Genomic DNA, 20,559 nt, shown 5'->3' with positions numbered 1-20,559 from the left:
TGTGTGTGTGTGTGTGTGTGTGTGTGTGTGTGTGTGTGTGTGTGGGAAAGGAGTGTTTTGGCTGATGGCCTCTTTCCCTCCAGCTTTCTTGTGACTTCCCTCATCAGCAGCGGTATCACCATATGGAAACAGCAGGTGTGTGGTGTTGGGATGCCCTCTGCACTGCATGGGGGCAGCCTGGAGAGGGATGGTGGCGCTGCACACAGGAAGGACAGACTTGGGGAGGAGCGGTGAGGGTGTGAGACATGTTTGGGGAAGATTATGGATTCGGTTGTGGAAGTGTAAACCCTCTCACTAAGCTGGTAGAGCTTTCATTTTTTTTTCTCTAAGCATTCATAGGAACTCAAACCGTGTCATTCTTTGCCTTCTTTGAAACACTACATAGATTTACACGCAGGCAAACCCCTTTATTGTCGGATGAAAAGAGGATGTCAACACAGTTCAGCTGTATGAAGGGAATTCTCATAGTGGCTGTCATTTTGTGCAAAAAAAAGTAGGAGAGGAGAAACTGTTTGAAACGTACTCAGACGCACGCAGCCATGGCTCATTATCCAAGCCAGGGGGGAACTGCTACAATAAACACATTCTGTAGCTGTGATTCGCTGCACGCTGGTGCAAAACAGTCACGAGGAAGCAGCCATGCAGAAATACTCTTGTTGTGTGCCTGACAGAGCTCTGTGTCTCCTCTGGGCGCCTGTAACAAGACATGTTTCAGTGGAAATTCCTGACATTTATTTGACCTTCCATGGGAACCTTCTTGCTCCAAAGTTGTGGTGGCTTTTTGAGATTTTGGTGTTGTCACGTTGCAAGTGTTTGTCAGAAAGTGGGCCTCTTAAGTCCGTCTTCAAAGGGTTTATATGTTCTGTATGTTGGGTGAGTGAGGACTGAGGTGGTCAGGGAGAGTCTTTATCCCGTCCCAATACTGCATCAGCCTCAAAGGCCGCTGGTCCATCATCAGTGACAGCAATGACACGGAAAACACAGATCAAAGACTGGGTCCAACCCCCTCCAGCTGCAATAGATTTTTGTGGCCTGCTGTGTTGTTGAATGCCAGGATGGAAGGATGGAGGACAGCGGAGTAGTCATTTATTTCAGTGACATTAACTTCCACAGGGTTTGACAGGTCTAGTTTGTCTCTCACAACTCTTCCGTGTCAGTCTTATCTTTGGACTTTTCTGAAATGGGGTTGTCCTTCGTTTAAATGGGAGTATACAATGTCACATGTATTGAAGAACAAAAGTTCAGATAAAGATATTGATGGTTACTGTGCAGACTAGTGCTATTTTAACCAGTATTTCTTTACCTTCTGTTCACAGCAAAAAGCCTCAGGCAAGGTGCTGTTGGACCTGGTGTGCTCCCACATGAACCTCATCGAAGGAGACTACTTTGGCTTGGAGTTTCAGAACCATCAAAAGATGATGGTGAGTGAGGATGAAAATTAAGAAATACAGATCCTTTTGTTGTACATCTCAGAATTAGCATCACTTATAACTACCTACTTGGTGATGTTTGTTTTAAATCTTTTTTTTCCCCTCCACACAGGTTTGGGTAGACCATATCAAGCCCATTATCAAGCAGCTCAGACGTAAGTGTTTCTAAATGGTTTATTTATTTCAAGGCACCTTTTTCTTTGAATGTTTTACTGTTTTATCTGTAGAAAATAGCCATCAAATCAGCTCACCAGAGCGACTCTACAGATCCATGTGAACTAAATCAAATGCAATCCAATGCAACAGTTCAATGAATCCTACCTCAGTGAAGGTTATAGTGTTCAGTTTTTGTTTGGTCCGGTTTTAGAGTGGTGTTTCGGCTTCATGGTTATTTTGGTGGACTGCATTTGTTTTATCCAGGTGAAACTAGTAAACTGGCAACTGAATGTATTTTGTATTTTTAACAAAACTCCTCTTTGCGCCACAGGACCGAAACACACAATCCTGAGGTTTGCTGTGAAGTTCTTTCCTCCGGACCATGCCCAGCTACTGGAGGAGCTAACCAGGTGAGCTCCTTTCCACATAATTTAACTCTTTTTTTTTATACGTATGTCAAGTTCATACTGGAGTTGGCATTAAAATGTGCTTTTATTTACATTGTGTCAAAGTGAATAACTTCAATTGTGGCTGAAAGTGATTGCCGAAGCATAACTGAGAATATGCCTCAGTTCTCAGTTCCCAGATGATTTATTCCCTCCCCTGCTTTGTGTTGTGTCATGGCTGCCATGTTTCTGATTTAGCCCTCGGGAGATTAGCGTGGAGCTAATGATTTTCTGGTTTCTGTTTCCTCGACGTGGGGCAGACTCATGACTTGTATGTTTTCACAGTCAGAGTTGATTAATAATAGGCATACAGACAGTAATGTCCCTCTAACACGCCTATGTTAGTGTTAAGCTTGGTTAAGACCTCAAAAAGCATACTTTAGATGTTTTTTCCTAAGAAAGCGGGCCTTCCTCCAACAGGAGGTCGGGGAGCAGCGCTATGCATTTGGAATCACAGTTTCATCATGTCCACTGATGAAATACTTTGTATCCATGGACCTCTGACTTTTGGGTGTGCACTGGTTCACTCATTTGTAGTTTCAACTAATGCTTAATTATAATGACTTATTCTTTAACCCTATTGATATACTTTTTATTAAGACTATATCAGTTCTTGCTCTGGCTTGAATCCAAGAGAAGCAGCACTGTGCCACAAGAGTCAGTAAATCTAGACTTTACTCAACTTATTAATTACTGAATCAGAAATGTGCACCTGGCTTAACTTCTTTTGGAGGTCTTGTGTGAACTTAAAAGAACCAGTGTAGATTATATAGAATCAGAAATGTAATTCAGTCGCAGCAACTCCCCTTGGATGTTCTGTTTGAATTCAGCAGTGCACGGTGTTTCTAATTGACTTTCATTTGATCTCGCTCCAGCGCTGGAAACCACCACCACGTCTCCTCTTATTGAATCTGTGAAAACTGTTTGCGTGTGTGTCCAGGTACCTGTTTGCCCTCCAGATCAAACAGGATGTTTCCTGTGGCCGTCTGACCTGCAATGACACCAGTGCCGCGCTGATGGTCTCCCATATTATCCAGTGTAAGTTCCTCGTGGCTGCTTCCTCATTTAGCTCAAGAGTCGACTGATCAGATAACTGTCTTTGAAGACGCACTATGCTTTTTTTTCTCACACGGAGCTTATCATCAAATGTTGGCATATAGCACACTGCGCACATCATCGCAAATTGATTATCTGTGTGTTGCTATGGATACCTTTATTAGTCTTGCAGAACTGCTCCAGAACAGCCTCGCACATCGTGGTAGAAAATACTGAGCATTCTCATAACCTGACATTTCTGAGCCACAGTCTGATCCCCAGAAGAAAAGCAAAGACAACACGCATGCTGTTTGTGTCTACCGTATATCTAAAGTAGACAATAAACAAAAGAGTAAATAAAGTCTATTCACACAAGGAAATGTCTTTCAGTGTAGAAGTGTTCATCCCAGTAGAGCTCAGAGAAATGGTGAATCTGTGCCAAGGAGCATTTAATCTATTCTGGTGGCCTTTGAAAGGGACATATCATGAAAAACGTGTTTTCTGCAGTACCTAATTGTGAAATAGAACAACCCAGTCAGTTTTTTGTAAGCTGCCTTAGATCAAAAAGCATGTCATATGTCACTTGCAGGCTCATTAAAAATATACTGCCCTCATATCTTTCCAAGCCAATAAGAGCAGACTAGGCTTTTTTGGGAGTGTATGAGAAAACGATGTGTTTTTGAACACTAAAGCATGTAAATGTATTCTACTAGAATCAAAAAATATGTATTAACCTGAAAATGGGCATGATATGTCTCCTTTAATGTTGTTTTTTTACTTTAATTTGGCACATGTCATTATTTTGTAGCAGGTTTTTCTACAATAAAATGAACTTTTTCTTTCTTTTCCTCACTCTTCAGCTGAGATTGGGGACTTTGAGGAGAGCCAATGCCGGTCACACCTCCTCAACAACAACTACATCCCAGAACAAATGCCCCTGATTGACAAGATCATGGAGTTTCACTCAAAGAATATGTGAGTTTCTGCAACTGGAGTACTGTGAGGTGTGCAAACATCTTTAAATAAGGCATTTTCTTTGATGCATTTATAGTTTATTTGTAGCTCTCTTCATAACATCACCGAAACCATGGCTGAAAAACAACTATTCTCTTCACCATTGAACAGGATCAGTTGATTCAGTACTTGTGTGTGTCCCGCTGTAGTTTTATTATACAGGTAACACTGACTTTTTAAGAGCTTATTCTTACTGGTCTGATGCACGAGTTTGTGCGAGGTGAAATATCAGCCTCAAGTTTAAAAGAGGTATGCTGCTGCTGGGAGTATATTATTGGAAGCTTTCCAAATCTCCTCCCACCATCCTCCCTCAAAACGTCCTCATCAGCGCACGTATTTGAATCCGAGCATTGCCAACCCTTGTCTCACCTATACGTTACATTGGGCTCATGCCAGAGGTGGACACACAGTTGGCAGCTGCTACACGAAAGGAGCTTCATTAGCTTTGACTGCTCTTTTCCAACCAAGGCTTTTTTATAGTTGACAACTGTAACTGCAGTTCTTTTGGCTGGGTGCCATGCAGAGTTAAATCTCTTATTAAGTACCACACAGGAAACAGGAAGGCTTATGCACTGATAAGAATTAGGAACGTTTGTTAGTATTTGCAACCCTTCCTCCCCCAACCTTCCACCACTGCTCCCAAAAACTCAGATTAAACACTAGAAACCTGGATCCACTCAGACTTGGTCTTTTCACCTCAATTAGTGAGACACACAGCAGGACGATAAGCTGGGATTTAATTTATTTGTCCAAAAAGTTGCTGAAAGGATAATGAATACTACAGTGTGCACTTAAAACCTGCAAGTAAGATTAGTTCTTTTAATGTAGCTGTGTCACCCTCCCTGCTGTAGTCCTTTTTAAAAATGCATACTTGTGTACAATACCAATACATACATTTATGGATAAGTTAACTATGATTCTGTTTTATTCTATATGTTTCCTACATTCATATACCTATATGTATATTTCTTCAACAAATCTCATGAAAAGACGCAAACCAATAATGAGCTAGTCGAACACTCAGTACTTGCTGACTCTCTGCCTTTTCTATGGCTCTCAGTTCCCAGTTACTCCTACACATGAATCTTTCAAAAAAGAACATTTTAAGAAGGCTTAGTGATTTACTAACACAGATGGGCACTGTAGTTTATTGCAAATGTGACGGAAACTTAATTAAATAGTGCATTCGTTGAGGACTATTTTCAGCTGTGGATTGCAACACATGTGGGAGTATTTACAGCAGCAGGATGGTCTGTATAGAATTAACTCAAATAAGCTACAGTGCGCACATTCACGGTAACGAAGACACATGTGCAGCAGTGGCTTGCTGTGGCTTATTTGCTTATTTACTACACAAAAACTGTTATTAGTGGCATGCATTATTTGTCGATTTTTATCTTTTCATGGGATTATTTGTCAAAAAGGATAATGTAAAACATCGCCAGCCTTAGTCTCTAACTTGTAACTGTTGTGCTTTGTGTTGCTAGAGGTCAAACACCAGCAGAATCAGACTATCAGTTACTAGAAGTGGCTCGCAGGTTGGAGATGTATGGGATTCGCTTCCACCCTGCCAAGGATCGTGAGGGCACGAGGCTAAGCCTGGCTGTGGCGCACACTGGTGTCCTGGTCCTTCAGGTCAGTCACACAAGTTTCTAGGTCAACGCGTGGTGTGTTAAGGGTGGTTGGTGTAATAAGTCGTCTGCATGGTACCGATGGGATGAAAACTTGTGGGTCATTTGTGCTTCAGAAGATATGTTTAGTGGTAAAAATGTTATGTCTTTTTTTATAGCTTGAGATATAAAAGTTGTTTTTTATCACTGTAGGGGCACACAAAGATTAATGCCTTCAACTGGTCTAAAGTGCGTAAACTGAGCTTCAAAAGGAAACGCTTCCTCATCAAGCTGAGGCCAGATCTAAATGTAAGTGAATTGCACAGTGTAATATAGAAAATCCATCATCAAAAATCGTGTTTGGTGGTGTAAGTTATGTTTTTGTGTGTAACCCAGAGTTCATATCAGGACAGTCTGGAGTTTTTGATGGGCAGCAGGGATTGCTGTAAAGTCTTCTGGAAGATCTGTGTCGAATACCACGCCTTCTTCCGCCTCTTTGAGGAACCCAAGCCCAAGCCCAAACCTGTGCTCTTCACACGAGGGTCCTCCTTCAGATTCAGGTAAGTTTGCATCGTAAAGCTGCTCTATGAATCTCAAGACTGTGGCCACACAACGCTGTCTCCGACATCACTTAACGGTCTACTACAGCTCTCCAAGAGTTATCATCTCTCCTCCACTTGTCTCTACAGCGGTCGCACACAGAAGCAGGTGATTGATTATGTGAGGGAGTCTGAGTTTAAAAAGATCCCGTTTGAAAGGTAAAGGCTGTGACATTTTTGACACATTTGGTCGAGGCGAGGGCACTCAGAGTGTGTAACGCTGACCTTCAACATCCTGTCTGACAGGAAACACAGTCGGGTCCAACAACACAATATCCGCCTGTCGCCGTTGCCTTGTCCACGCCACCATGAAGTGCCAACAGAAGTGAGTGACTCAGTGTTTTTAGTGCATTTACAGCAGATAATTATCTGCGTCGTTTGTCACCATAAGAATCGTATTATGGTCATTAGATTGTGCTTCCATTCACACAACAAAAAGCCTCAATAGTACTTTTTCTTGAATATTGATCAATACATTACACTCAATACATGCCTGGTCAGACACTTGTGAATGAGATGAAAACTATTTTGATTGATAAACGTTGATAAACGCTGTAGGACAGTACCTGAGCCTGCCACGGATGAAGTCACACCTCTGGTCACTGCAGTTTGTACTAAAAAAATAGAAGGACGTCTTAGATCGCAAAGGTTCAGTGCCCTTGTCAGGTTTACAATTCAATTTTCAATTCAATTTTATTTCTATAGCCCAATATCACACATTTTCCTCAGAGGGCTTTACAATCTGCACGGCATAAGACATCCTCTGTCCTTGGACCCTAACATCGGAAAAAGGAAAAACTCTTTAACCTTTACATATCGCCTAGGGGTCTTCTTTTGCTAGAGTATTGCTACATTTATTGGCACATTACCACCACTAATTGTCGATCACCAGGAATGTGTATTCTGCCTCCCCCGTGCACATATGCGTGTACATGTGGATCCTCTGGGCATGCTAGAATTAAAACAGCTCCACATGGCCCTACAGGTGGTCAAAAACTCTCCAGGCTACCTTCAAGTCAGATAGAATTCATTAAAAACACCATTAACAATCAAATCAAACGTAGTAAAAATAATTATACTCTTGAAATGTTTTAATTGTCTGCCTTTGTCAATTTCTGTCAGAGTGGCGCTCCCGCGGAGAGAGTAGACTCTCCCTCTCGGCGTCATTGGAAGGAGTCTGTGTTGGTGAGTGCAGAAGACCCCTCTGCCTCGAGGACAACCAGGGCCAGCCCGTCTCACCAGAGAAACGGCCACGAGGACAGAACGGGATCTGATTCCAGGACCGAGGAGACAAGAGGCTCGACACGACAGACCCACCCAGAACATCTGAGTAAAGGTCCAGCATCTCAGACTGCTAAAGGCAACAGCTCTTCCATCCCCTTCACTGACTGCAGTGATGTAGGTAGTGAATATAACCAGGCTAAACGGTTGAATCACAGTCATAGGGAGCAGCCCATGCTCCGCTGTGGGTCTGGCTCTGGAAGCATAAACGGGCCTCTGCAGGAGCAGCTTCTTGGTAGGGTGAGGTTCAGGGAGTCCCCTTCCTCCTCTAAGCAATCGCTCAACGTGAGCCTTTACTTTGACGAGTCCGTCAAGCAGTCACACCAAAAGGTTGACCAGACTCCTGTCCATGGTGCTATGGTGGACCTCAGTGCCCAATATAGAGAGAGGCATAGCAGCAGCCATCTCACAGCCCCACATATGGGTTCAAGGAGTGGGATCACCAGTCCTGCCATGGACAATTATCAATCAAGCTCCCTCAGTTACGCTGAGCAGAACGGCTTCAGCTCTGCTCCCCCTCACTGCGAGGACGGCACATACTCCTCAGTCCCAAGCCGCTCTCCTCACTTACAAAAGAGCCACAAAGTGCGTCACCACTCTGAGACAGACCCAAACCAGGGGACGTCCTCCCCAGGGCAAGGATCGCATCCTGTCCTCTCTCGGGCTGACCGTATGGCTGCTCTTGAGCGTCGCATGGTGGCCAATGGCCTGTCGGTAGCGGGCAGGTCCAAGGCCAGTCCAGGGCTGAAACGCTTAGGGCAGGCTGGTGTCACACACGTGGGCCCGGTTCACATGAATGACTGCTCCACTACCAGTGGTTCAGAGTCCAGTGAGTCTGAGATGGAGACTAACAGCAGCCCACTGATGGTTGGTAATCCAGTGGAGGCTAACTCCACTTCCCCTATACCCAGGAACAAGTTTTCCTTTGGCAGCCTCCAGCTAGATGAGGAGGCAGATGAGGACGGATGCCATGTCTTCAGTGATGAGGAGGGTGGACAGATTTTCAGCTGTTAGTGCAAAGACCGCTTCAAACCATCTCCACAGGAGAGTTTAAAGGGTTTAGTTTGGGTCCAGATGGTGTAAGAAAAGCAGGGTTCAGTGGGTGACAGATTATTTCGGTCAGAGGACGACTCAAATCTCCTCACACTCCATGTTCACCGTTAAGCACAGCGGTACCTACTAGTAGCTCTTTTTGAGCCCAGCATCAGACTCTTTTTTTTTTTTTCATCGGGAGGCGAGATTTCAAGAAGGAAGGAATATGTTCAGGGTTTTCTTGTTTGTTACACTGAGGAGGTTTATCTATCAGCCGCCCAGTTCTTTGATTGTATTAACACATCTCTTCAGAAATACACAAGTGCCATGTTAGGATTTGAACAGCTACTAAAAACTGCAGAGACTTCAGGGAATTAGTGGCTCTGTTCTTGTCCGTTTCGAGCTTGAGAACGATCGAAGGAAAATGTATTGTTACAGTTGCACTTTTTCTTACATTCTCTCCATTCATTGTATATTTAGAACAAGGTCTACCGCAGCGTGAGTCGTTCAGTTTCTAGGTCTCAGATGCCTTATGACTTCCCACATCATTTCATTATTGTCTGCAGGCATTTCTCTTTTCTGTTAGATTGATTAAGTTGGTATAATGTGGCACATTACACACTTTGCACTCATTATCGTGGTACATCCACGGCTCCTAAAAGACTTTGTCGACATTTATTGGTACTCTTGATGCTACATCTGGCTTTGATCTGTTGTGAGAGTAGTAAGTTCTGTATAAAGGTGGAGTTCATATGAATTAATATACTGCAAATACCAGTGTGAACACCTGATAGATATTCAATAGTGTTTATGTTTACACTACCTGCTGCTCTTTACAAACTTGAAACAGAAACGTCATGTTTTATTCACATAGCTGGTAGGAATTGGCAGCAGCTAAAACGGTAAATATAAGCTCACAATACCTTTTGAATATCATTCTAATTGTGTTAGAGCGGCAGTGGCTTGGTCATTGTCTGTTGCAGCCATAATTTTTGCCACTCCACAACAGTTTATGGCTCTTATGCTCACCATTGACATCCCCCTCTGCGCTTGACTCATGCTCGAGTGTCTCTCTCTCTCTCTCAGTGAGTTGGTATCAAGCTCAACCCCACAACAGCCATAGTGTCAACAAAATCTACACTAGTTTCCAAATATTGCAAAGGTCTCAGTCTTCTTAACAAAATGCCACTGCACTTTTATTTATTGACCACTTTTCCAGATTTCTTTTGCACTTCTGCCCTCATGTTTGTTTGTGTTTGTTGATGATCTTTATGTCACATTTCTGTTTCTTTCTTTTATTTCTTTGTCCGATGTACGCACTCTGTCTGTCAGCACGAAACTGTCAAATCTTTTCTGTTTTGTTTTGTTGCATGTGAACCTGTTTTGTCGCGCTCACTACAGTCTTGTGTGGTGGAAAGAGGCAAGACTACCAGAATCTGGGTTACCTTCCCTGCAATGATCCAGCTCATGGATAATTATTCCAGAGCCGATAGAACGTCAGCTCGAGGATGACGGCATCTTGGGGAAATATAGGAAACTAGAAGCTGGTTTTAGTAATCCTGTATGTGTGGTAGGCAGTTCATGGGCAACACCTCAAAGCATCCAGTCTCTTGGCTCATCCATCACTGTCGGGCTGCTTTTGTGCTCCCAGACCTTTTTAGCATTGACGTCAAGCAGCATAATGAGATTTTGTTGTTGTATTTGGATCAGGATCGATCTCTTTTCTTTATGAGCCATTTCAATTACAGATGTCTTTTGGATTTCTAAATTATCATTATATATTGTTATTCAACATGGACATGATAAGACTCCAATAGGCACCCAGGAGCCTGCTTCAAAGGTTCAAAGATGCTTGAAATAGATTACTACAGCACAATGAAAGAGAACATGTGTTTATTTGTGGGAGTAACTGGATCACTGCAGTGTGAGGAAACCCTCTCTGGTGCACAAAGCTCTCACGCACACCTGGAATGACATTCTGCCACACGGAAACTAAGTCATTTGGATCAGATTGAAAATACCAGTACGTGAATTTGGTCCAAATCATCACACGTGTTGGTTCGGCTTCAGGTCCCAGGTCTGTGGGGGAGACGTGTTTTGTTTTTCCAACCTTCTTCAGGGTGTTTTACCAGTGCATGCTGTGCTACACCAGATCCAGACTCTGTCTGCCCTCTGCATGTACTGAATGTCCTGTAATATACAGCTAGTGCTCTGCAGTCACTTCACTGCAATTTCACAATTTAGTACAACAGACTGGAGAATGTGATGTTAGAGCAGATTTTATGACGAGGAAATCATGCAGTGTGATTTGCTGCTGAATTTAATATACAGTATTTTTTTACAGCTCACCATTTCACTATTTCAAGTAAATCGATGTTAAACTTTAGTTGCATTCATGGACTGAATAAAGCACAAAGTTTTCTCATTACCAACTGACTTTTAAAGGACGGCAATAACAAAATCATAAAAGGTCACAAAGGCTGTTTATTTGAACATTCATAAAGATCTGTTTTATATTTAATGTTCGGTAAACTCTTGAGGACTGCATGAGTTCACACTTCTTTTACTACACTTTCCCTTCAGCGTCACCTGGCTTTGACCTTTTAATGCTGCTTTTCTCAAGACTTATATTAATTTAACAATGTATATTATGTTCTTTTAGAGTCAATAAAGATGACCTTTATGACATGAGGTTTTTCCAAATCTTCTTTTTGAGACCCCGGTTAGTTGCTGTCTGCTGCTCATTGTAGATTCCCTCTTCACTCTCCCTGTAGTGTTGGCGGATAGCCGTGTCTATGCCGTTTCTTTCTATTCTCACTTGTAACAATCTTGTAGACGTGTACTGTGGTTTCCACTCCTTCCCTCCGTAGAGGTCATAGTAGAGTCGTGCTGGTTCGTGTGCGTGTAATCACTGTTGTGTTTGTGTCGAGACACCAGAGGACAGCAGAGAAAGGTGGGCAAGTTGCAGATAAAACATAGTAAGTAAGCTCAGTGAACATTGTCAGTATGGATGACACTAAGCGAGCTGTTCCTCTTGATCATCCTTTGGTATGTGTCTCGGCTCGCGTATTGATTGACGCTGCAGGAAGACTGCCGGAGATGTCTGGACTGTGGAGTGAGTCATGGCTGATGTCTCAATCATACAGGCAGAGCAGAGCAAGACTCTGGTCCTGGGTCAGACTGTTTTTGTTAATACTTCAGATTGTTTGGTGCAGCCTGCATAGTCTCACAAGGGGCTGTGTTTGCCATGTTGGATTATGAAACGCTGGAAAGTGTAATTCATATAACAATGTCCCAAGAGTGTCTGTGGAATTAGACTTTTTTAATTTCTCGATTAATTGATTCAGCATTTATTCTACAAAATGTCAAAAAATAATGAAAAAAGTCCAAGGTGACTTCTTTTTTGTCCAACCAATGATTGAAAAACCCAAAGATATTCATTTACATGTTTATATATAAGAGAAAATCGACAAGTCCTCTGATTTTAGAAGTTTGAAATTAGATTTTTACAATAGTGGCTGTTAAATTTTCTGATCCTTTTATACAGCAAATCAACTACTTTGCTGTGTTTTTGTGTCACTGACTTCATATTAATTCTCTCAGTGACCCAAACTCCACCCATCTGAGACAAAAGGCTAAGAATATATTAGATTTCCTGTTGTGTTTTCGTGTCTATTTGAATGACTTAACTTTTGTATTTTCTCCCCTCACTTTGGTTGCTGATCCCGTGCAGGAGTGGTGCCCAACAGCCCTCACCTGTCTGCGTCCTCTGATCACTCACATGGCATGGTCAATGGTCAGAAGTCCCTGGAGCTGTGCGGTCACAGTCCCGACGGCCGACAACTGTCCCCCCTCACCAGCCCGCTGCTGTACGACGCCGGCTGCGTTCGCACTGACGATGAGGACGAGGTTCGAAGGAAGGTTTGTGATTTATTGGTACTTCTGTTGATAAAAGTAATAATAAATCACTTCAATGAGGTTTTTTTTACTAAACTTGTGCTACAAAGCCAGTGTCACATACTTAAAATATCACTGGAACCAGATTACCTGTCCTAAATAACTCCACAGGGACTGAAGCGGAGTGTTTTCCTGTAAGTCTACTCAGAGAAATAGGTTACACAGGCACTACACCAGCCAGACTTGCTTATAGCTGGATGGTTAATTTGTTCTCGCCCACAGTCTCCTCTCTGTTGTGATCTCTTTGCAGAGGTTCCCAACAGATCGGGCCTACTTTATCGCCAAGGAGCTGTTGACCACAGAAAGGACGTATCTGAAGGACCTGGAGGTGGTGACTGTGGTAAGAAACAAATGAAAAAGTCTATTCGCCAACACGCTGCTCCACTGTTTTGTTTTTTTCCTGCACTGTCCTCAGGGGAGAAAACATTGATTATTCCGGTTATCTGCTCAACTGCGGAGCGCCCGCCAAAACACAGACGCAGGCAGTGACACAGGGATACTTTGGCAGATGCGGTTTCATTTCTTATTCATTCCCCACACCCGTGCTCTGAAATGCATTTATCTCTCTCACTCAAGGCTGTGAATACTAAACTGAGTTTGTATTTAAAGAGATGGATAGATTCAGCCGCATGTTCCCTCTACATGTGACTCCCCATTCCAGTCTCTTCCTTTAAATTACTCTGGCTGGGTACAAGCATGGACTTTGATTTGACAGTTTCTCAAAGGAAATGCAGCAGAAAACAGGATAGTAAACGTGCGCTACACAGCTCCTTCAACAGCGAACGAGGAGGATGTTCTCACTAGGCCGTACTGAAGCTCCGCTGTTGTCTGATTCACCGCAGGAGAAAATGCATGACTCCTTTTCACTGGCGTTTTTTAAAGGCTGCAGCTTTTCCTGTCATGTGATTTTCAGAGAAGCCTCCCACACGTCTCATAAATATTTGGGTTGGCTCGTGTCCTCGTTCTTTTTACAGCTGTGTGTGTGTGTGCCATGTCTCTCTTCCCATGCACTGGTTGGTCCTGCTGTTTGGGGTGAAGTCATCCGAACAACAGCTGGCCCTTCTTCTCAAGCCCTTCTAGAAACACTCATGTTTGCCTAAACTTTCCTTTCCCATCACGTCAGCCTAATAACGCTATTTTCATGCGCCCTTGTGGCAAAACACACAACATGCAATGTTTGACTTCCCTCTGACTTAACGGAGCGATAGTGATAAGAGTGTTTGGGTGTTGCTCTTCCATTAGGGACGGTACAAGACTGAAGTGTAACAGCAGATAAAGGTCTTTTGGAGGTATCCTGGGAAAATCTTCATTAACACATTATATGAAGAGTCTTTGCTTGTGAGAAACTTGAGACCAGAAAATCAGGACACGCGTTAACTGATATCATCGAGAGATTACCATAGCAGTGCAATTTCATCCATGATTTGTCCAATCTTGCAGTTTTTGCATATCATCCAAGTGAGCTTTGTTACATGGTTGCTTTATCGGAACCAGGAAATGATCCACCAGCACTCTAAAATATGTTTTGCTTATTGTTACTTTACGTGAATGTTTGACTTTGACAAGTGTGATGTGGCAGTTTGAAACCTCTGATGCACACACGCTGAGAATTGGAGTGAAGTATCTAGCAGTAAACATTTGCATGGATACATATTCTGGATTCTGGATATGTCATTGAGGGACAAGGAGTAGAATTATTCCCTTAAAGATTATTCCCTTTACTTTTTTAGTATTTTTCTTTTTCTTAAAGCATGTCTGAAAGACATCCTCTACCTTTTTATGTGGATGTCCGATCAGTGTTGATGTAAATGTAGTCGATTGAAGCAATAAAATCCCCAGTGTGTGCTACATTGACCCAAAAAGCTGTTTTTCCTCCATCCAGCAGCGTCACTTGACGTGAGAGTAACATAGTTGGGTGCAAGGAAAATCTACAGGCTGCTTCAGCTTGTACTTCTAGTCTCTAGTCTAGTCCAGGGGGCTGCATGTTGCATGTTCTAGATGCTTGTATTGGAGACTAGCTTTGTTTCCAACAGCACAAATGGCATCCTAAATCCCAGCGAAGAGGATGTTATGGATGAGGATACATTCAATTTAAAGTTTCTGGGCTGACTCGAATATTCAAACGTATTTACAGTGTTTGAGCCGTAGCAATGCATCAGTGAGAGGCCGCGGCTGCATTAGCCGTGAAACAGGATGCTTTCCCTTTTTAATGTAAAACAAAATAGTATCTTTCTTGAATGTGTGTGCATTTGTGATGTCAGTCTTTCCAGAGTGCTGTAGGACAAGACGAGGCGACTCCAGACTCTCTGAAGAACACCGTCCTCTCCGCCTTCGAGCCTCTGCACAAGTTCCACGAAGGTTTTCTCAGGGAGGTGGAGCAGAGGCTGGCTCTGTGGTGAGACTATTTCACTTCACTTCCAAAAAAAAAAAAAAAAAAGGTCCCTGTAGGGTTCAGAACCTGTCCAGTGAGGTGGTGGTTTGGTTGTAACCCAATTAAACCACAATTCCCCCTTTATATTAATGAGATGTATTGGCGTTTAGTCTGAGAGGGCAACCCGGCGCCTTCAGATGACCCGAGGAGCTATCATCTCCATGGAAACAGTCGTGCTGCACCACGGCCGGCCTTCTCTTGCCTTTGGGTTTCTGCTGTCTGATCACTCACACACACACACACACACACACACAGATATGCAGGCAGTGATGCATTAAGCCCTCATGTCAGAATTTATGGCCATGTACTGCAGACATGAAGCGTTTTTATTTCAAAGGCTATTTCGGCTGCACATTGTTAGACCTCTGAGTTAAAGCTGAGAGTGATGTTACAGTCAACTCTGCTGATAAGAATCACATTCAAATGTAGATGCAAATGATAAAGCAATGCACGTGTTGCTTTTTTTTTGTTTTTGCTTTGCATACTCAAATATTCTGGTGGAGATGTACCTTTTGTAGTTGTGAGCATGAGTAGAAAGGTGATATAGATTAGGAAGTATGTGTTTTACAGTGCGGATATTTTCTCAAGTGACTGCTAAAATACTGTCCCAAAATAATAAGATATTCTGAATGAATCCTGTGATGGCAGCCCATTAACTCCTTGTGTGGAGGAAGTAATGCTCAAGGGAGACACCTGCTGGTGGATCTTTTTCTCCAACTTGCATAAGCTACAGCTCGTCTGAATCATCAATGAGCTAATTTAAGTGCTTTTGCGTAGAGCGTAATTCACGGTCTGCCAATGGCTCCATAATGTTTTAGAGATTGAAAAAAAAAAAAACATGCTCATGCTTATCTGTTTTAGGGAGGGACGCTCCAATGCTCACATAAAAGGAGACAACCAGCGCATTGGAGATGTCATGCTGAAGAACCTTCAAGGCTTGAAGGTGAGGCGCCACTCTTGCACATCTGTAATTACAGTAATGAATTTAATACTCATTTATGTGTGCCATATTCCAACTTAATCCATAGCCCCTGACAGCAAACCTGCATAAACAGTCTGAAGTTCTGTTGGAGCTGGAGAAGGCATGCAGGGCATCCCGCAGGTTGGAGGGTCTCTGCAGGGACTTTGAGCTGCAAAAGGTCTGCTACGTCCCCCTCAACGTCTTCATTCTGCGGCCTCTGCACCGCCTCAGTCACTACAAGCAGATCCTGGAGCGCCTGTGCAAACATTATCCAGCTACCCATGTGGATTTCAGGGACTGCAGAGGTACTACGCTCAGGCCCAGTTCAAAGAGGCATATTTAGAGGCCTTCTGGTGCTGTAGAATAATCTCAACAGTCTATCTCCAATAATCTCTTGCCCCTGGTTGGTCTGCAGCTGCTCTGGCAGATGTGTCCGAGGTGGTGGAGCAGCTCCAGGGAAGCCTTATCAAGATGGAGAACTTCCAGAAGCTTCTGGAGCTGAAGAAGGATTTGATTGGCCTTGACAATCTTGTTGTTCCTGGTCGGGTGAGTTTTTTTCCAAGTGAGGCTTGGAAGAATGGACTGGCAAAGCTTTTAAATTCTCTACAAACACCGTGTAAAGTATGTGTCTAAATAATGTATGCATGCCTTTTGTTGTGTCCTCTTTCTCAGGAGTTCATCAGGTTAGGCTGCCTCAGCAAACTGTCTGGAAAAGGCCTCCAGCAACGAATGTTTTTCCTGGTAACACCCACTTTCTTTTTGGATCAGGTCATATCACTAATCAAACTATTTAGTGGAGGGATCTCATCCTTTCCAGCTATACATCGCTCAGATGGTGTTGGCAGATGTCGTACTACTACTGAAGTTAATTTAGAGAAAGAATACCACATGTTGCTCAGAACATTAGAAAATGTAGAAGTGTGCATGTGTGGTGGAGCCTTGTGGTGGGCTGTTGAACAATTTATATTGTGCTTGTTATGACAAGTGGTTTGCACGATACACATTCAGTTTCGTCATTTTAGTCAGTTTAGTCATTTTAAACAAAAGACAACCCTCAATGGTATTTAGTTTGAAAGAGCGATAGTTTACTTTTTCCACTTTCTCCCTCCCTGCCTCTCTAAATAGTTCAACGACGTCATTTTGTACACGAGTCGAGGGATGATGGCGAACAATCAGTTCAAAGTGCACGGCCAGCTGCTGCTCCATGGCATGACAGTAAGTGCTGTTTCTCTCAATTGAACACAAAGTGCGTCAAACGGCTGTCACCAGTTTGTCATTACTGAAGATAAGCCGCCTCAGCGGAACAGCTGTACTGTAGCTCTTTCAACGTCTTACCCCACCACACACACAACATCTCTTTTCAACATCTCTCCCTTTCTGTCTATTTTTGGTCTTCGCTGTCCTAGATACCGCTGCTCTCTCATGTTTTTTTCTGTGTTCGTATTCCAGATCAGAGAGAGTGAAGATGAGTGGGGTGTGCCTCACGCCTTCACATTGGTTGGACAGCAGCAGTCTGTGGTGGTGGCAGCAAGGTAAGAACAGTTTGTCTTAAGTGTATCTTAAGTGCATCTTGTACCTGGACCTAAAATTAACCCAAAGTGAAGTGTGGCCTGTCTTCTTCTGGAGTATTGTGATTTTTGGTGTGGAGACATTTGAGAATCGTTACATGAACTCTCGTAAGATGCAGTTAAGCTCTCAAAAAGAAGACTTGACAGACTTGTAGAAAAACAAAGACATACACATCAGCAACTGCGTAATTTCCACCTAGAATCTTTTTTTATTTTTTATCACCCTCACTTTACAAAATCTCTGTAAATACAGTCTTTTTGTCCAGGTGTCGTCCTCCAGACAAAAGAAAGACCTGATAAAAATGCTGATACTCTCATCAAGGTTGCTTCCATGTAGTCACCTTGAGCTTACAGCAATAAAGCTTCTCTGCACATTTTAATACTGTAATAAGTTCTATATCATAATAAGTTATGATATAGAAATTTTGTAATCATAGTTTTAATTACAGAAAAACAAAACAAAAATTCAAAAAGCATGTTATTGGGGTTTAAAAAAAGTATTTAATCAATATTTGTATTGATAAATAGTCAATATTCTCCTAAAAAGATGCCGGAATTGAGCATTTATCAAAGAAAAGGCGCTAAATATCTTACGTAGTGAAGATGCAAATGCAATATGTATGTATATGTATGTAAGACCATATGTATAAAGTGTGAGTGTCATCTGTTATATAATTTCTATCACTCAATCTCAATAACCAATTTATTAATAATGTGTTAACTACTAGATTGATATAAACATATATAAATGCCGGAAATACAATTCACATCTTTTCTTTTTTTTTCTTACGCCATATGTTAACTTTGCCACTTTTCTCACTGTGACAAAGATGAAAGATAACTACTCTCCTGCCTTCAAACTAATGTTTGGGGAGCCAGTTTCCATGAAAGAGCAGATGGTGTCTTTGTGTCTTTTAAGGAAAATTTGGCAGGACACCTGGAGTAACATGGATCCAACTTCTGACATTCTTGTTCACTGGACTATTTCTAACCAGCAGGCCTTCCTGCAGGGACTAATAATAGGACATGCTGAGCATTTAATCCGTGTGTGTGTGCGCTTTTCACTCTAGTTCACTAATGGAGATGGAGAAGTGGATGGACGACATACAGGTGGCGATAGAGACGGTGAAAACCAGCAATGGGCCTTCATCTGACCCTCTGACCAGCAGTCTGATAGACATCAGTAAGTTACTGCATAAACATACAGTTGCGTATAAAGGATACAAATAAACAGTGGACACACACAAACTGTCAGAAAATTCATTTTGAGTAAAAAACCCTTCGACGGAAGTCCCAGATACACAAGACTATGTGTTAATTTGTGAATAATCTGACATTGTCTGTGCTTTAGCGCCCTTCTCCCCTCATCACCCTACTCATTGTCTAGCAGTAACAACCTCCTGACTTTCCCAGAATGCCCTGAGGACTCCTCGGCGGAGGCGGAGTCTGAGGACGACATAATGGCGTCGCTCACCTCGCTGGAGAGGCCCACCCCTCACCGTGGTAACACCATGGTGCACGTGTGCTGGCACAGGAACACCAGTGTGTCCATGGTGGACTTTAGCATAGCTGTGGAGGTACCGGCCAAACCTCAGCACTCAACCCTCAGACCTGCCTCTCCTCTCCTGCTTCGCTGTTCTCTTTCTCTGTGTCTGAGTGTGCTGTATCTTAGTTTGCTTTGGTTATCTCCCACAGGGAACAGTATCCTCCTGCGTTGCACTCTATCATCGAAATATTTCTTTAAAACATTTCTTTCTTTTTTTTTAATATTAAGCTAATTAAATCAAATCCGGCTCATTCTTTTCGCTGTTTATTTTTCAAAATAAAAAGTCAAAGTACTGAAGTAAGATAATAGATAATGAGTACATCATTCACTTTCTCCATAGTTTTCTTCTTCCTTTCAGTAACTGATATTTTCTAACCTGTGCTCATTGCAAGTGGATACCAAAACAGCACTACTAATGGACAAGAACTTCACATGGTAGCTTCAAACTCATCTGCTCCAGGAAACTGAAAATTAAGAATTGTATCCATTTTGTTCGAGCTATTTTCATATTTAGATACATGTTTATTTTAAGCTGTTTATTTGCTCTTTTTGCAGCTTCAGTGTGGATACTGTTCCCTCTTTTGGCTAACAGTAGCCCGCGTGACGTCCTAATCTAAACCCAAACTGTGGCTTTCCTGTGTGGTTCTGTCCTTTTTCTCCTCCCCTGGCACTTGAAGCGTCTGATCGTCTATAAATAGAGAGAGAGAGCAGTACGTAGATGTGCCAAACGTCCTCATCTCACACCAACAGAACGGATCCTGTTTTGCCCTGATCTAGTTCTGCTCTTCCTCTGTAGTTGTAACAACGTCCTCTTCACAGCTTTGCCTGGACACACTGTCGTCGGCCTTCGTGTTTATCCCTGCCACTGCATGCCTGTGTTTCACCTACTTAGTCTCTGTTTCTGTCCTTCCCTCCCTGTCTGTTTTTTTCTCTCTCTCTGTCTCTCTCTTTTCCACATGCGTCTGTGCGTTCCTCCGTGGTAGAGGAACCTAGTCCAGTCAGTGAGAATAAGGCCCCCCTGGTGGGGCCCCCCAGTGGCCAGGGACCAGTGCCTCTGTCTGTTATCTGCTGGTACCGTGTTCAGAGCCTCTCCTTTAGTGAATCCTGCAGGAGTCTAGAGGTAAAGGAGCCAGGCAGACAGGAGAGGCCCTGTGTATGTGTTTACTTCAACAAGAAGCAGTTGCTGTGGCGCCTCATGTCTTACAGATCAGTGACGCATCATTTAATTTGACTGAAACTTGATTCTAGATCTGAACTGAAACTCGCGATAGAACAACTATGACCATTAAACATAATCTAACAGAAGGGCCAAACAATATTTTATAGTTACTTTAACTTTTAAATTATTAGATAATAAATACATTAAAGGTACTTAACGACAGGAGATTTACAGTTCACTGTATGCAGAAGTGCACATATCATAGAGCAGTGTTTCTCAACTGGTCTGGTTGTGGGACCCACCATCACCCCTTAATGACAAGCCACGACCCACT

General features: G+C 42.8%; 1 protein-coding gene across 3 annotated transcripts in view; it reads left to right on the top strand.

Moving 5' to 3' along the window:
* Positions 1–20,559, top strand: part of LOC116389544 (FERM, ARHGEF and pleckstrin domain-containing protein 1) — a 52,051-nt gene that overhangs the window by 26,973 nt on the left and 4,519 nt on the right. The window contains exons 3-24 of one of the 3 annotated variants that reach the window (XM_031858286.1): positions 1,317–1,421; positions 1,543–1,585; positions 1,918–1,996; positions 2,973–3,070; positions 3,928–4,042; positions 5,569–5,716; positions 5,905–6,000; positions 6,088–6,251; positions 6,381–6,449; positions 6,537–6,615; positions 7,413–7,692; positions 12,337–12,524; positions 12,811–12,900; positions 14,822–14,955; positions 15,853–15,934; positions 16,020–16,257; positions 16,368–16,498; positions 16,625–16,693; positions 17,078–17,167; positions 17,402–17,484; positions 18,591–18,703; positions 20,050–20,186. In XM_031858286.1, the coding sequence (XP_031714146.1) occupies positions 1,317–1,421; positions 1,543–1,585; positions 1,918–1,996; positions 2,973–3,070; positions 3,928–4,042; positions 5,569–5,716; positions 5,905–6,000; positions 6,088–6,251; positions 6,381–6,449; positions 6,537–6,615; positions 7,413–7,692; positions 12,337–12,524; positions 12,811–12,900; positions 14,822–14,955; positions 15,853–15,934; positions 16,020–16,257; positions 16,368–16,498; positions 16,625–16,693; positions 17,078–17,167; positions 17,402–17,484; positions 18,591–18,703; positions 20,050–20,186 (2,631 nt within the window). Of the gene's footprint in view, positions 1–1,316; positions 1,422–1,542; positions 1,586–1,917; positions 1,997–2,972; positions 3,071–3,927; positions 4,043–5,568; positions 5,717–5,904; positions 6,001–6,087; positions 6,252–6,380; positions 6,450–6,536; positions 6,616–7,412; positions 7,693–12,336; positions 12,525–12,810; positions 12,901–14,821; positions 14,956–15,852; positions 15,935–16,019; positions 16,258–16,367; positions 16,499–16,624; positions 16,694–17,077; positions 17,168–17,401; positions 17,485–18,590; positions 18,704–18,933; positions 19,098–20,049; positions 20,187–20,559 lie in introns of all 3 variants that reach the window. The other 2 variants (XM_031858285.1, XM_031858288.1) reach the window with 2 other exon arrangements.

This window comes from Anarrhichthys ocellatus, unplaced genomic scaffold (assembly GCF_004355925.1).
Source record: "Anarrhichthys ocellatus isolate YVR2014 unplaced genomic scaffold, GSC_Weel_1.0 scaffold20, whole genome shotgun sequence".
Taxonomy (NCBI): Eukaryota; Metazoa; Chordata; class Actinopteri; order Perciformes; family Anarhichadidae; genus Anarrhichthys; species Anarrhichthys ocellatus.
This window is presented reverse-complemented; position numbering and strand designations above follow the sequence as displayed.